The sequence below is a fragment of the Alosa alosa genome, chromosome 1, assembly GCF_017589495.1.
Source record: "Alosa alosa isolate M-15738 ecotype Scorff River chromosome 1, AALO_Geno_1.1, whole genome shotgun sequence".
NCBI lineage: Eukaryota > Metazoa > Chordata > Actinopteri > Clupeiformes > Clupeidae > Alosa > Alosa alosa.
In genome coordinates this window covers 7,588,499-7,605,290 of record NC_063189.1, presented here as the reverse complement: position 1 = coordinate 7,605,290, position 16,792 = coordinate 7,588,499, and the positions used below count along the sequence as shown (strand labels likewise).

At 41.4% G+C, this 16,792-nt stretch overlaps 1 protein-coding gene across 1 annotated transcript; it reads right to left on the bottom strand.

Moving 5' to 3' along the window:
- Nucleotides 1–8,681: 8,681 nt before the first annotated feature.
- rps28 (ribosomal protein S28) lies at nucleotides 8,682–12,314 on the bottom strand. The gene is made up of 4 exons (XM_048256122.1): nucleotides 12,237–12,314; nucleotides 11,925–11,972; nucleotides 9,008–9,137; nucleotides 8,682–8,782 (listed from the first exon to the last, which is right to left on the bottom strand). The coding sequence occupies exons 1-3, from the start codon at nucleotides 12,273–12,275 to the stop codon at nucleotides 9,015–9,017; spliced, it is 210 nt and encodes a 69-aa protein (XP_048112079.1). The 5' UTR covers nucleotides 12,276–12,314; the 3' UTR covers nucleotides 8,682–8,782; nucleotides 9,008–9,014.
- Nucleotides 12,315–16,792: the final 4,478 nt, after the last annotated feature.

Below are 16,792 nucleotides of genomic sequence, written 5' to 3'. Positions count from 1 at the left end.
TGTGAAAAGCGCGGATCTTACATGTAACATGTAATCACTCATAGCATTTACACTGACTGCCGCCTAGTCATATCCTAGAATACATTACTCTGACCAGCGGTGTTTCATTTTTTTTGTGTGTGTTGGACTAGACTTGGACTCGACTCGGGATCAGTAAGGACCCAACTCGGACATGACTCTGATTTTTAAAAAATGACTTGGACTTGTCTTGGACTCAAACAGCATAGGAACTCAAGACAGGACTCAAGGTTTACACTGCCCAGACCCATTCTCGATCTCAATTTAGATTTGAAAATCAGTCTGATGTTAGCCAGGCTACATCTCACTGGACCAGGACTGGCACATTTACAAAAATGTCATCTAATATATGTTGTCCTTTTAGGTAAAAATGAAAAGAAATGAAGCTACTCTTCAAGCAAAGAGTGAAGAAAGGAAATAGGTATCTGTTGTTCTCTGTAGGCCAACTCACAGCAGCAGGTGGCAAGGGAAGATTCACTTTGGAGGAGTATCGTTACAACAGACACACATAGCGTTCTAAAAACAGCCACACATTATCACTTTCACATCCTTTAAAAACACAAATACGGTCAATACAAAATGTTCATGTTTCACATATTTCCTGTCTGGTGAAAATCACTTTGTCTCCTGCAGCAACTCAATGGAGAAATAAATGCAGAAAAAAAGTTAACTCCAAAGAAGAAAAGAAAACAACAGCAGCATTGACCAATGATAGGAATGCGAGCAGAGTGGGCAGAAAGACAACAGATCTCTGACCCAGATATGCTTAAACGCTCCTGTTTTAAATGCCTCTGCTTGCTGTTTTGGCATCCCAGATCTCTGATATGCTTAAACGTTTCTGTTTTACCCACGATGCCTCTGCTCTGCTGTCCTCGTTGGCATCCAACAGATCTCTGACCCAGATATGCTTAAACGTTTCTGTTTTACCCATGATGCCTCTTCTCTGCTGTCCTCGTTGGCATCCAAACAGAACTCAACACCACAGTCAGCAGACATGCCAAGGTATGTTGTTTGTATGAGACAGAGGTCATATATCAGGGACAGCCTTGGGATCTCTGCCATTTCAAATACTCTTCCAGTCTCACATAAACAAGCGGCTTCTCTTTCCCCCACACACAGCCTGTTCTCACACCTGCAACTGAGTGCCACTGTTTTGGACAAACACACCCCTGCCAAACAGTTCATACAGCCCTCAATGGTTTTTGCATTCCATTGACATAGTAAGTTTAAATAATTGAGTGAGTGAGTCATATGTGAATACCTAAATGTAATGACAAATGTCCAAAAGGTTTTACTGAACAGTAGATGCAAATTGCATGAAACTATGAAACTGTGACTTTCAACTAACTGAAGCACATCCTGACATTGCTGGAGTTGAACTTATAAGATATCTGTAACTCATTTACAAAGCTAACTATTTTTTAGTCCACTGTCTGGATTAGACCGGGAAATCGCACACAAACAGAAAACCCATGGAAACAGGCATTTACTTTAAAGTGACTTGGTGAAAGTCCGATAATAACCCCTACATGTGCTTATGTGAATGTAAATGGCTCCCTAATGATTTGTGCACATCTTTACCCAGAGGTCCATCACAAGGTCACAGCCAGTAAATCAGCATCCCCTCTCTCACTGCTCTCCCACTGAAACATATCCCCTACAGAGGAACAGGAAACCTAAGAAAAGCCAAAATCCTGAGGGGGTTCAAAGGGCCTTTTGTATACGTTGCAAAGTACTGCCCCAGTAGAACAGTGCTCTAATTGAGCGGATGCCCCAGTAGAACAGTGCTCTAATTGAGCGGATGTATTCTGTAGAGACAGCTGGTAGGCAGAATTAGATAATATGGAGGATAAGGGTCATTTTGCAGAAAACACTTGATTTCAAAAATAAAATGCCAATTTAAACACCTAGGCCTATAGTGTGTATAATAAGTGTAAGTGTGACTCTAATTAAATCTGAAAGACTGTCGTACTTAGTTATTACACTGCCATTATCAAAGTTTGGTATTTTACTGTATAACAGATTCAGGTACAGGATTAGGTGAATAATAGACATAGATTAGGTGAAGAATCATTCAGGTTCAGTCATCATCTTCAGCCATGATGATCCCTTTCAGATCACATATACGTCACTAGACAGTATCATTGGGCATCATGATGTCCAGTCATATTCATTCATCTGAAGGTATGATGTATATGATATTTAAATGTTCCAGGTTAAGAATGCCATTCCCGATGGCAACTATGTGGTAATGGTAACTGGGAGCTAAAACAAGAGCTTTTAAGAAACCTAACCTGTAAACCTAAATGCAGAGACAACTTGAATGATTGTTTACAGTTAACTCAAACTGTCAAAGTCAAAATGTCACTTTGTGCCATGTGACTTGTTGAAATGATGCAGAATTGCCAACTCAAAGCCCACTCTGAACACAATACAACATCTAGAAATGTCTGTGTGTGTGTCTGTGTCTACACTAAGCATGTAGGCCTATACATGGATTAGCAATATTGTACAATGTGGCAAAGCATGGAGTTAGGTCTAATATAACCTCATACATTTAATTTACACCAGTTAATGTGTTGCCTGGCAGTAAAAGCTCTTGATTTGGCTCAAATTTGCCCTTTGATTATTCTTCCAATTGTATGACTGCTGATACCATCTCAATCTGAAATCTTCTTGATTTACCTTTCAGCATGGGCAGTGTTATGCCTCTGATTTTCTGGATGACTGCTGCCATATGAATAATGTAGATAGACCTACCCATGGCCTCTAGATGTTTCTTTAAGCTTCCTGTCTCAGTAAATGAGCATTAATATCACAGCAACAGTGCTTTCTTTCTACATACTAATCTCTTGAAATCTCAGCCTGTGACTTTCCTCATTGATACAGAATAACTATGCTGTTGTCTTTTACACGGAAAATAAATGGGTATGAAAGATAAAGGGTCCTCCGCCTCACTATCCTTAAGGGACATATACTCCTACTTGTGGGTAAGTGAAGGACTTCAACAGAATAGGCAGAAAAGAGTTTAGCTGTGCAATTGTTTGACTTATGCAAATGGAAGACAATTATTATTGGGAGTTTGGGACAGCATGATGAAGATGAAGAGGTTCACCCCATATGTTAATATACACAGTGCAACATGTTCAACCAAAAAAACTAAATTACATAGTATAACATGCATTCTGAATTGTGTAATTACAATATGCAAATTGTAAAGGCACTAGAGTTTACATGTTCAAACTCAACTCAACTACACTACATTTGACATTGCCACAAGCTCAACACATTTGTTTCTCCCACTCCCAGACCCTGCATTTACAAGTCAGCAAAGCATTGCTCATTCTCATTCAATTTGATGTGTGATGTTATGATTAAGATCCTACAGTCTTACACTTTTAAACATCAGCCAGAGATGAGAGGAAAAGTGCCATCAAAAGGTGGCAGAGATGTGCATATGTACTTGCATACAGCTGCTACATGGAGTAACCAGAGGCAGACAGAGTACACAGCTTCATTACTTGAGTAAAAGTACAGATACCCCTTGCTAAATTTTACTCAAGTACAAGTAAAAGTACAACAGTCAGATGTCTACTTAAGTAAAAGAACTGAAGTAGTTGTTTTTAAAAGTACTTGAGTATCAAGAGTACAAGAGTAGCCTACATTTTCTAAATATTGCATTACTACTGCCACAGTGCTTACATTTATGTACAGAAACCTTCTACATGGAGTTATGAAAAATGTTAATGTTAATACCTTGGAGAATGTAAAAGGAATTAAAAGTGAAATCAAGTCATTTTCATCTTTTTACCATGTTGCCAGGGATAGGCAGTATTTCTAACACATGTATTTAAAATACGTATTTCAAATACAAAATACTATTTTGTAATTGAAACACTTGAAGCGAAAACTATCATTAACTTGTTCAGAAAATTGAAATAGTCTGGCGAGGTGGGGCCACGGGTTGGCACATTCCCGGGATGGACCTGCTGCGTCTTCATCAATTGTTTCGTCCATGGTTTCGACTCTTATCTAAATCTGACAATGGAGTTGACTTTGGCGAAAATTTGAAGGTGATTGCTGATAGGCTGTCCCAATCAGTGGTGCCTGCTCAATCCAATCACGTTTGAGAGGGAAATAACAAATTTAGGGTTTCCGAGATTTTTTTTTTTTTTTTAGAAGAAGTAACGGGTACTCACAGTTATGGATAGAAATGTAGTGGAGTAAAGAGTACAATATTTGCCTCTCAAATGAACTTGAGTAAAGTCATGAGTACTCCCCAAAAATGATACTCGAGTAAAGTACAGATCCCTCAAAATTGTACTCAAGTACTGTACTCAAGTAAATGTACTCCGTTACTGTCCGGCTCTGGGAGTAACAGCACATTTGCTCTCTGCACCAACACGAGGCTCTAAGGCATTGGTTCCCAAAGACTGGGTCGCGACCCACAGGTGGGTCGTAGGAGATTTTATTTGGGTCGCCAGCATACCAACATTTTATGTTGTGTAATACCTCTAGCTTATACCTTATATAGCTTAGGAAAGCTAACAGCTTTCTATTAGGATCTAGTTTGTTAACTACCACAGTCACGAGTTGGGTCGCGATAGTCTGTCATTTTTAAAAAGTGGGTCCCCAGAAAAAAAGTTTGGGAAACACTGCTCTAAGGTGTAAATATGTGTATGGTTAATGTTAATGTAGAAAAACTAAGCAGCTATTGCGCCCAAGTGCATTGCCCATGCAGCACATCCTTGTAGATAGTTTCATGGATTGTTTCTTTCCCCTGGCTCCTCTAATGTACTGTACGGACACTGTGCAACTAAAGTTCGCTTGCAAGTTGTGCAGCACGCATGTTTGCACACATTAAGCATTTACAGCAGGGAAAATAAGTATTGGACACGTCAACATTTCTTTCAGTAAGTATACTTCCAATGGGGCTATTTGCATGAAATTTTCACCAGACTTTAGTATTAACTCAGATAATCCACTCATATAAAAAAATCCAAACATTAAAGCCCATAGGTATATAGATAGATAGATAGATAGATAGATAGATAGATACTTTTTTGATCCCCAGGGGAAATTCAAGGTCTCAGCAGCAGCATACATACAACACAAACACATTCTTTAACAGCAGAAAGAGTAATTAAAGTATATAATATAAAAACACAACCAAGCAGTAAGGACAGTAGAAGATAAAGAATATGCTAAATATACTAAAATACAAATTATACTAACACTTAATACAATATATAAAAATATACTAAAATACAAATTACAAAAATACAAATTATACTAACACTTAATCTAAATCAATTCTAAAAACAGTATCCACATAGTGGTGATTAATAAATCAGAGGCGCTTGCAATGACTGAGGCAGGGACTGAGCCTGTGATTCTCTGTGCATAGTAAGGTATAGTAAGGTGCTCTAAGGTGCTCTGTGTAAATGAGTGTCATGGTGGTAGTGCAATGGTGATAGTGGTCATGGTGATAGTGCAAATGAGTAAGTCAACAGTGCAACAATGCAGAAATAAGTAAAGTAAAGTCTATATATCTATATATTTAACTATTTAAGAAAATGTATAAGTGTGGCCACAGTTCGGCTGTGGCATGGAGGGGGGGGGGTTATGCATATGTGCTGATGTGCTAATATAGCACGCAAACAGTGAGGCATAAAGACAGTGGTACAAGTGGCTAGTGGACAGACAGTACCAAACATGGAGGGGGTGAAGAGGCAGACAGACTATGCCTTCCCTCTTCCCTTAAGTGAAGCATTGAACAGTTCAATGGCCCTGGGGACAAATGACTTTCTCAGTCTGTCAGTTGTGCAAGGCAGTGAGCGAAGTCTCCAGCTGATCAGGCTCTTCTGCTTAACAATAGTGCTGTGGAGTGGGTGACACTCATTGTCCAAGATGTTGATCAGTTTGTTCAGGGTCCTTTTGTCAGATAGTGAAGTGATGCACTCCAGTTCAGCTCCAACTACAGAGCCAGCTTTCCTTACCAGCCTGTCAATTCGCCCCACATCCTTCTTCCTTGTGCTTCCTCCCCAGCATACTACTGTATAGAAGAGGACGCTGGCAACAACAGACTGGTAGAACATCCTGAGGAGCTTACTGCACACATTGAAGGACCAAGAGCCTCCTCAGGAAGTACAGCCTGCTCTGCCCTTTCTTGTAGAGTGTGTCAGTGTTGGCTGACCAGTCCAGTTTATTGTCCAGGTGGAGACCCAGATACTTGTAGGTGCTAACCACCTCCACATTGACCCCATCAATGTGGACTGGTAGCAGAGTGGGCTTAGACCTGCGGAAATCCACCACCATCTCCTTGGTCTTTGAAGTGTTAAGTTGAAGATGATTGAGTTTGCACCATTGCACAAAGTCCTCCACCAGGCTCCTGTACTCCTCCTCCTGCCCGTTCCTGATACACCCAACAATTGCAGTATCATCAGAAAACTTCTGAATGTGGCATGACTCGGTGTTGTAGCAGAAGTCAGATGTGTACAGGGTGAACAGGACTGGAGAGAGCACAGTTCCCTGTGGCGCTCCGGTGCTGCAGATCACAGTGTCAGAGAGACAGTTCTTCAGTCTGACGAACTGTGGTCGTTCGGTCAGGTAATCTGTAATCCAGGTTACCAGGTGAGCATCCACACCCATCTGCAAGAGCTTGTCTCCCAATCTGAGGGGCTGGATGGTTTCAAAAGCACTTGTGAAATCAAAGAACATGATTCTCACAGCACTTTTCCCCTTGTCCAGGTAGGAATGTGTCAGCAGCACAGTTCAGCAGCACAGGCCTTGAGTAGCCTTGGGCACAGTCTGTCAGGCCCAGCTGCTTTATTGCTGCGCAATTTCCTAAGTAAATAAGAGTTCTTAAGAGTTATGTGTAATAAAGTGGAATGACACAGGAAAAAAGTATTGAACACGCCTACTGAAATTTCTTAAATACTTTCTGGAAAAGTCTTTATTTCGTAATGACAGCTTCAAGGCATTTCCTGTATGACGAAACTAATCAGTCACAGTATTCTGGTGTGAGTTTGGCCCATTCTTTTAAACAAATAGTCCTTTAATATTGAAGATTTCAGAGGTCCCGCTTGTGAATCCTGATCTTTAGTTAACTTCCAAAACTGTTCAATTGAATTGAAGTCAGGGCCTTGATTTCCTTTCTCTGAAACCAATTGAGAGCTTCCTTTGCTGAATGGTTTGTATCATTGTCCTGCTGGAAGGTCTAGCCATGTCTCATCCTCATCATCCTAGTGGATGTAAAGATTCTCCCAGAACAAAATGACTCCATTCATTACATTACATTTGGCTGACGTATTTTAAGCCAAAGCGACTAACAACATGGTAAACAGTTTAAGTTTTAGAGCAATTCTCAACAATTTTAGGACAATTTAAAAAACATTAGAGTACAGTAAGAATAAGTGCATCAGTGAGTGCTGTTTTTAACAGTTACGTGTTAGTTTAAGACGGCTGGTGAGTGCTAGGATCAGCAAGACTTGTTGTAAGTGTTGCTATGAGAGGAGTTTTTTGAAAATGGAGGGATGTCCCTGCCCTTGTAGGAACTGGCAGTGTGTTCCACCAACGAGGAACAACAGATGAGAAAAGTTTGGATTGGCCTGAGCGTACCGGTGGTAGAGCTAGACGTAAGAACCTGTGAAGGCATTTATCAAAGCAAGGGGGTAAACAAAGTTTAAGAGATCTGCACTATTGTTTTTCATGAGTGCTTTGTGAAGCCTGTAAGATTATGTCCTATAGTGACCCCAGCTTGTTTTTCCAGAAGTCTAATCTAGGAAGAGAAGCTGGGCCTGAAGAAAAAAACTAAACATCAGGAGCAAAACTAGTTTGGGCTAGCCACAGCTGTTGGGATAAACATCATGTATGACTCCCATCATCTGTCTGCAGTTGGTGGAAACAGATATAAATCCAACTCCATCCGGGAATTCCAATTGGGTAACTACGTGTGGCACAAATGTTGTTTTACTCAAACTGATATTTTGAAGCATGATGGCATTTGGCTTCAGTGCCATACTTCGCACACCAAAATCTTTCCCAAACATGTACATGTTACACAGTAGATTACAGTGGGCTAAAAAATGAAACATGACTTGTAAAGCTAGCATCATTATGAAATACTAAAGCTGCAAGGTAGACAATCTTTATATTGTTGCATTGAATGAGTAGCAGTGACAAAGAAACTGTCTCCTTAAAGAAAGTCACTGAAAGAACAGGGCGAATCCAGAAGGCACCTTTCCAATTGCCATTTGTGGAATCGATACACCCTCTTGTGGACAACAAGGGATTTGCTATACTAGAACTGGGACAGAACAGACACAAAAATATGGGCATGCAGTGTTTCTTCATGCTATTATGGCTTTTTATATAAACATTCAGCCCCAATCACAGCACTGCAATTTTTCTTTTTTCTGAACACATTGCTTGTTATTTAATTATCTCTGGTAATGTGTGTGCTGTACTGGGGACATAAGACATGCCTGTTGTCCTTTGTGAATGCACACAAATAAAACTAGACCAATGTCTAGACCAACAAAAAAACATGGATGTCTGGAGTCTCTTGCTTGCTCTCTCACCCACACACAGAGCATAATAACAAAACTAACTGAATGGCTGCACAGAAGTTACGGTTTAAAAAAAACACCATTGCACCAAGCAAATGTCAAAAATCCAATTTTATTTGTACAAATTTCCTAAACACAACCACAGCAAAAGGTGCTTCTCCAGAACACATACTGGGTCCAATCTCAAGAAACATCTGCAAGAGAATAAATTGCTGCCATGAATCAAAGGATAAATACAGTTAGATATACAAATTATATGAAATCACCATTTTTCAAATCAACCGCAATGGTCCATCTGTGTTCAATAGCTTTCATTAACATCTTGAGTGCTAATATTAGTGAATCTGTAAAGAGAATAGCATTTCTACTGGGTTACAATGTAGAATGTAGAATGCTTGACTGTTTGCTGATGCACTCACCCTCTGCCTATCGCAGCCTCCTGGCTTCCCTCTCAGACTCCAATAGAGTGAGAACATCACCCTCACGCACTGGACCCTTCACATTCCTGATGATGGAGCGATTGCTGTCATCCATAAACTCAACACGCACCTGCAACCCAAACACATCACAATGTGACCCGTTTTAATAATACATGGTTCCACAGGCAGCAGGGCAGAGTCCCATCACATTCCTGGGCACAGTCATTCAGCAGGTTTTCAGATGGAATAGACACTGTGCTGCAGTTATGAAGGCGGCCCAGCAGCGCATGCCTTTCCTCCAACAACTCAAAGGGTCATTCCACGTCAATTCAACCAGGGCCCACGCACTTAGGTCTCAAAAAATTCTGAAAAAAATACCAGGTGTACCTATGTTACCCAGGAGACACACTGTAAAATTACTCTTATGTAAGATCAATACTTTCCAAGATACAGCCAGTTTTACAGGGGGAGGGGGGTGTCGATTTTGTTCGGGCTATTTTTTTGTCAAAGTTCACAAGCCCACAGCGCAAGAACTAAACCATGTAGGAGGCTCAAATTTTGCATGCTGGCACATAAATAGGAATAGTATGTAGCAAAATCATCACGTTTGGTCTGGATAATCCTGCATGGTCATAGCTGTCCCTCAAAGTTGATACAAATTTTATTGGAGTTTTTGGCTGGGCTCTGTTTAAGCCTTCAGAAGACATATTTGTACTCAACATAGGCTCTTGATTTATTTTCCTTACTGAGATAAGTAGAAAGAGTCTCACAAAAAACAATGAACAGAAAATAAATTCCTTCAGGGTCTGAACAGCAGACCTTAGAAATCTAAAAAATCATTTTGGTTCTCATTTTCAGAGCACCTAAACACCTTGTGGGAATATACAAAATTTTATTTTTATTATATATATATATATATATATATATATATATATATATATATATTTTTTTTTTTTATTATTATTATTTTTTTTATTATTTATTTATTTTTTTTTAAATATTTTTCTCTTTATTCTCCATGATCTTTTCTTTTTAAAAACACCAATTTGACTTGTCTTATGCTAATCTTTCTTTTTCACTTTCCACCCTGAACATGGGCAAAATGCACCATTGACATCAATATGTTTTGTATAGAGCTACCACAGGTTATTCTATACAACCACAGGTGGCAGTGTGGTGACTCACTCTTTTTATGAGAGTGTTTCTACTTATCTCAGTAAGGAAAATAAATCAAGAGCCTATGTTGAGTACAAATATGTCTTCTGAAGGCTTAAACAGAGCCCAGCCAAAAACTCCAATAAAAATTTTATCAACTTTGAGGGACAGCTATGACCATGCAGGATTATCCAGACCAAACGTGACGATTTTGCTACATACCATTCCTATTTATGTACCAGCATGCAAAATTTGAGCCTCCTACATGGTTTAGTTCTTGCGCTGTGGGCTTGTGAACTTTGACAAAAAAAGAGCCCGAACAAAATCGACACCCCTTGTATGATCTTACATAAGAGTAATTTTACAGTGTGTCTCCTGGATAACATTAACCTGACCCTAGCCAGATGAATGTCGTTCCGCTTAGCTCCGCCTAGCTTCACTCACATCCATCTGGGACCTCTTCCATTGAGAGTGATTTCTCCAACCAACTTTATGGTTTAGCCAATCAGGACGCAGGGCGGGAGTTTCATAGATGTGACATAACGTAGAAGCAACTGTGAGTCTGTTATTAGCGTCACGGGTTGGCTTCGATGTGAGTGGTTGAAGTAGCATGTCAATAGATGACGGACAAGTGGCTTATTCAATCATATGCAAGTATTTTTTGATTAGGCCCAGCCTTCTGAAGCAACACTTCAATGGATTGGTTCCAGATGGATGAGTGGAGCTAGGCGGAGCGAAATTCATCTGGCTATTGCCAGGTTAGGGTAACATAGGTACACCTGGTAATTTTTTCAGAATTTTTTGAGACCTAAGTGCTTGGGCCCTGGTTGAACTGACGTGGAATGACCCCAAACAGTTTACAGTTTAGGTTGCCTCAAACACTGCAGGCTCAGTTCTACACTACTACAACAGAATTCATCATTACACCATTCATCTGCGTCTGGTTCAGCACACCAAACTTTAACTGCAGCAAACAGTGCGATCTGTCGCGGAAATAATCGGCTGTCGGCTCCCCACCCTTGAGGACCTTTACTCATCTGAGGAGGGCAAGTAAATTCATGACAGACTCCCATCCTGGCCACTCTCTCCACCAGCAGGTTTTAAACCTACAGTGAGAGCCCTAAAGAACCAGGCTAATGGCTAACTAGCCGTTGCTCCTCCGTCCCTTGGTCCATAACCCTCCTGAGCATAGAACGTTCTGCCATTCCTTTGCTGTAAACTACTGGTCGTCATGTTTAGTGTTGTTAGAGCACATGCGCACTTCCAGTTTGTTTGAGTATGATATAATCCCTCCTATTCTCCCCTAAAGATTTCAAAGCAATGTCTCATATGTGTTGGCTGACAAAAAGTGTGACCACCACACACACACACAAATAGTAGCTATTTGTAGAATGCAAGTTCTCTGAACTTCTGTGTGCTTGTTTCATAGTGAACAGCAACTTATGTTGCAAACAACTTTTTGTTGCTCCATGCTTTTAAATATCTTAGGCAGAATCTGACATGCTTACATACTTTTTTTGTATATTTTGACTGAATTTTGTCACCTACAGTTTTGGCGACACTACAGAATATATGTGGTATGAATGTCCAGTCCCTACACATTTATTCATAATAAGTAACTGAAAGGCAGGTATAAGTCGAGTTTCTGATGCCTTCTGATTATTAAATGTTATGGAGGGACCCCTAACGCTCTCCAAAGGAAAAAGCTTACTTGCCCAAACCATGTTGGCTGAAAGGGACTTCAATCAGACTGAACACTTACCTGGGTGCACTGTCCCTGGGAGCCGGTTCTTCCGAGCACCTTGGTGACCTAATGACAATAATAAACACACAGATAAAGTGTTAAGTCTTACAACCTGAAAACATAACTGAGGCTAACTTAACAAGTGACTATCTACGTTAGCCGGCTAACGCCTACGACACGTTTAGCCAACAGACAAGGCCCAATCGTCTGTTAAAAGCCAGATACATAAAGTTCCAACGCAAAACTGGGTTAAATCTCATCTGTGACAGACAATCATTTCAAAAAATCATATTATGTGGGAATCCACTCAATATAATAACAGTTTCATACTCTGGCAAGCTTGATAGGCTGTACACGACTGGCGTCCATGCTAGCTGCTTGAATTCGAAGAGGAAGTCACGTGACGTGAGGCATGGTTATATTAAAATCCGACTAGCTTGGTTAAAGGCCACATCATTGGTAAGTAGACTGTATTATGGGGGTATTGTGTGACGCTTGTAACTAACAAAATAGTTTACATTGTCTAAATTATTAATAAATATGTGGGTTTTGGAGAGAGAATATCTAAAATGAGGTTACACTGGCTGGACCTGGCCATGTTCGATAGAGTTTAGTGCAGCGCAGTCTATAGCAAAGGCCTACATTGCCTACATTATCAGTTGCAACTATTGTTTTACAATTTCAGCAGCACAAACCCACACACCCAATTAAGGTTATATACTCGGATCACAAGAAACACCCTTTAAAAATTCAGCAATTTTAAATGCAATTTCAATCCAACACAAAATTCATCATGTTAATAAACTCACTGGAACCTATCCTGCGTTTCAGGTGACTAATTTCAAAGTATTTATTTGAATCAAGATATTTATTTAATTCACTGACTGACTGACTGATATCATCAGCATTTTGACTGCCTCTGAATAACCTGGTGCACAAAGAATAGTTCACAAAAGTAAATAACCTAGATGCATTAATTATACAAATGTCCTTACTAAATGTGTGCACCAAGCATCCAGATATGTAGGCTATGATAGATAGATAGATAGATAGATAGATAGATACTTTATTCATCCCAAGGGAAATTTTAGGCATTTAGCAGCTAATACAACCACAACACAACACAATACACACATATATCTCACATACATAAAAAAAAATCACTCACAGAGATGTAAAAAGTAAATAGTAAAGAGCATTTGAAGTCAATACAAAGGTCTGTGATCTTAACAAACATCCGCCTCCCTGCCACCTGAAGCTGCCATCCATCAGGCTTGCTTGGCATGCTCTTCCTGTACTACTCCATACTTTGCCGCTTGTCTGGATTTTGCTTGCCTCCAGCTTGCTGTCATGATGCAGTCTAGGCCCAAACTCCCCTGGTTCACCGCCCTTACGATGTCAGCATGCTGAAGTCGCTCCTCTTCCTCTCTTATTGCACTGCCCACTCTCCACTTGCTCCAGTTGCTAATGTCCTCATCCTCACTGTCCCTCAGCATCATGGCCAACCACACTCTTGCCGTCTCATATTCCTCCACGACTGATGTTAATGGCAGCTGCAGATTGCTCCCTGAACTAAACAAGCTGATGGAACACACGCTTTTGGGGACAGACAACCACCTCCTTGAAAAGTTGTTGATGCTCCTTTCCAAAGCCTCAACTGTTGACAAGGGAACCTCACACACAGGTAGTGGCCACAGGAGTCTTGCTAGCCCCAGGCCTTCCACTTCCTGAGAAGTCCACTCTTAGTCAATCCTCTGCTTGGCTGAGCATCTTGTTCATGCATGTCGTCATTCAGCTCAGCTCTGTACCATCTCCTATGCTCTTTACAGGCTTCTCAGTGACAGTTTGAATGATGCTTCACCTATCTTAAACCACAAGTGTTCCTGAACCCTTTTTTTAATTTTTTATGTTTTTTATGCCTTTTAATGACAGAAAGCGAGCGGGAGAGAGAGTCGGGGTGGGATCCGGAAAGGACCACGGGGCAGGAATCGAACCCGGGTCGCCGGCGTATGGTGCAGGTGCCCCAGCCAGTCACGCCACGGCTGGGGCCACCAAGTGGTCCTGAACCCACCCCAGTTTTGGGACTTGGCTTCTGGACTGAGATGGCTTGAACTCCATTCTATAGCTGCTTTGGTGAGCTTTATCACCATCATGCTTCAATGACTACCGTCCTGTAGCACTCACGCCCATAATCATGAAGTGCTTCGAACGGCTAGTCATGTCACACATCAAAGCCACCCTACCCCCCACCCTGGACCCCTTCCAGTTTGCATACCGAGCCAAACGATCCACGGAGGATGCAATCTGCTCTGCCCTCCATCCAGCCCTCACCCACTTAGACAATAAAGACTCATATGTGAGAATGCTGTTCATAGACTTCAGTTCAGCATTCAATACCATAATACCACAACAACTCATCAGCAAACTGGACAAGCTAGGATTCAGTACCTCCCTCTGCAACTGGCTGCTGGACTTCCTGTTGCAGAGACCACAAGCAGTACGTGTCGGGGACAACACTTCAAGCACTCTGACCCTGAGCACGGGGGGCCCCTCAAGGGTGTGTGCTCAGCCCCCTGCTCTTCACACTGCTAACACATGACTGTACAACCACTCACAGCTCCAACCATCTGGTGAAGTTTATGGACGACACAACACTGGTGGGCCTCATCACTAAGGGCGATGAGGCTCACTACAGAGAAGAAGTAGACCTGCTGGCTAAATGGTGCAAAGACAACAACCTCCTGCTAAATGTCAGCAAGACCAAGGAGATTGTTGTCAACTTTCAGAGAGGCCACAAACAACTGCCACCACTGTCCATCGACGGAGATGCTGTGGAGAGAGTGAGCAGCACAAAATTTCTGGGGGTGCACATCAGCCGGCGACCTCTCCTGGACCACCAACACAGCATCACTGGCTAAGAAAGCCCAGCAGCCTCTACTTCTTGCGCAAATTGAAGAAGGCAAGTGCCACGCCTCCTGTCATGACTACATTCTACAGAGGGACCATCGAGAGCATCGTCTCCAGCAGCATCACAGTGTGGGGCGGAAGCTGCACAGATCAGAACAGGAAGACCCTCCAGCACACTGTTAACACAGCTAAGAGGATCATTGAGCACCACTCCCCTCCCCTGCAGGACATTTACACCACCCGCCTCACCCCAGAAAGCACTAATGATTGTCAAGGATACAACCCACCCTGCACACAAACTGTTCAGCCTCCTGCCCTCTGGAAAGCGGTATAGGAGCCTCCGCTCCCGCACCACCAGACTGGCAAGTAGCTTCATCCACCAAGCAATCAGGATGCTGAACACTCTACCCACTCTCCCATCACTGACAGCCCCCCCCCCCACCCACCAGCCAGCCAGGAACCTAGGAAACTAGGATCCTGTCTACCCTAACCCCCCTCCCCCCCAACACCGCCCTGTGGAACTGTGACTGCGCAGCCTAACGTGTTGCTGCTTCACATCAAGCCTGATAGAAATTGAAATTACTGCATACTGCATATCAATGTAAATATACAGGTCACACAAGCACAAGTTTAAACTTCATGTAACTGTTAAGACTATATAAATATACAACACAACTACCTCTATTTTTTTTATATATATGTCCTATATTTCTATTTTGATACATACATGTTCTATATTTCAGTCTTGCACTTTAATTTAATGTTTATTGTCTATGGCTATGTCTATAGTATGTCTATGTCTGTATTTAAAGCATGTCTATGTCTGCATGGGAAAGTAAGAAACGAAATTTCAATTCTTTGGATGACCAGTGCATGTAAAGAAATTGACAATAAAAGCCGACTTGACTTGACTTGACTTGACTTTATCAGTTCTTTCAGGGAATTATCTTGCTGTGGTCGTTAGGTCATCCATGAAGGCCCAAATAGGAACCATGGATTCCACTTGCTAGTACAGCGCCCGGTCTTTGTTTCTCTACTGACTTTATTGTTGGTTCATTGTGGAAGCAAACAAAATCACAGATACTAGTTGCTTACAGTTGCTAGAGGTGAAACGCTTCTTAAAGCAGCAAAATAGTCATGGAGTAGGTGTTGGAATTTTTCAGGGGACATGGTTGGCCTTCAGTGTGGCTTCGATCAGCTTGTGTGGTACTATCCCATAGGCATGAGTTAGGTCCAGCCAGAGGACTGTCAGGTCAGATTCCTCTTTGCATCCTCAATGATTTTGGAGATGACACTATTGTGCTCAATGCAACCTCGGACATTTGGGACTCTGCCTTTCTGTACAGAGGTGTCAATGTGTCATCCTCTTAGATTCCAAAGACCTCATTCAACAGCAAGATTTAAAATCAGTAATGCCATGTGGTGATTTAAAAAAAAAAAAAAAAAAAAAAAAAACCTCATGTTCAGGTTAAGATGTTCAGGAAGACAGAATTTGTGACACACTTTCTAGGGCACAGCTGTGAATGACCCATAAAGCTCAAAGACTGAAAGTAAATTTAGCCAAGAAATGCATTTACATTATAAATCAATGGGGCCTGCTTCTACCTACAACAACAACATTACATAGTGCAATATCAGGTGATCAGCGCATGCATCTGCAGTCCGAAACGGCTGTCTCTTTATTGTGGTTTCTCCTTATTGTAGTATTGAAGGTAAAAGATCAACGTTGTGTTGCTGTGAACTTTTGCACCATGAGAAATCGAATATCAGTGTGAGATAATAGGCTAGCAGTTTAATGATTTGGATATAATCATATCAAATAAATGAGATAAGCTGGACTCAGACAGTGCTTAGAGATTAAATTATCTCTGTTGTGTGCTTCCTTTTCAAGAGGGATACTGCCAAATATGACACAGACATGAGGAAACAATAAGCCCAAGTTAAAAGGTGTACGATAACGTGATATTGCATTAATTCAA

Excerpts from the sequence above, each read along its gene's own strand:
- rps28 (XM_048256122.1), bottom strand. The coding sequence starts at position 12,275 with ATGGACGCCAGTCGTGTACAGCCTATCAAGCTTGCCAGA. Across the intron at positions 11,973-12,236 it reads AGCCTATCAAGCTTGCCAGA|GTCACCAAGGTGCTCGGAAG; the intron begins GTATGAAACTGT and ends TATTGTCATTAG. Across the intron at positions 9,138-11,924 it reads CCCAGGGACAGTGCACCCAG|GTGCGTGTTGAGTTTATGGA; the intron begins GTAAGTGTTCAG and ends TTTGGGTTGCAG.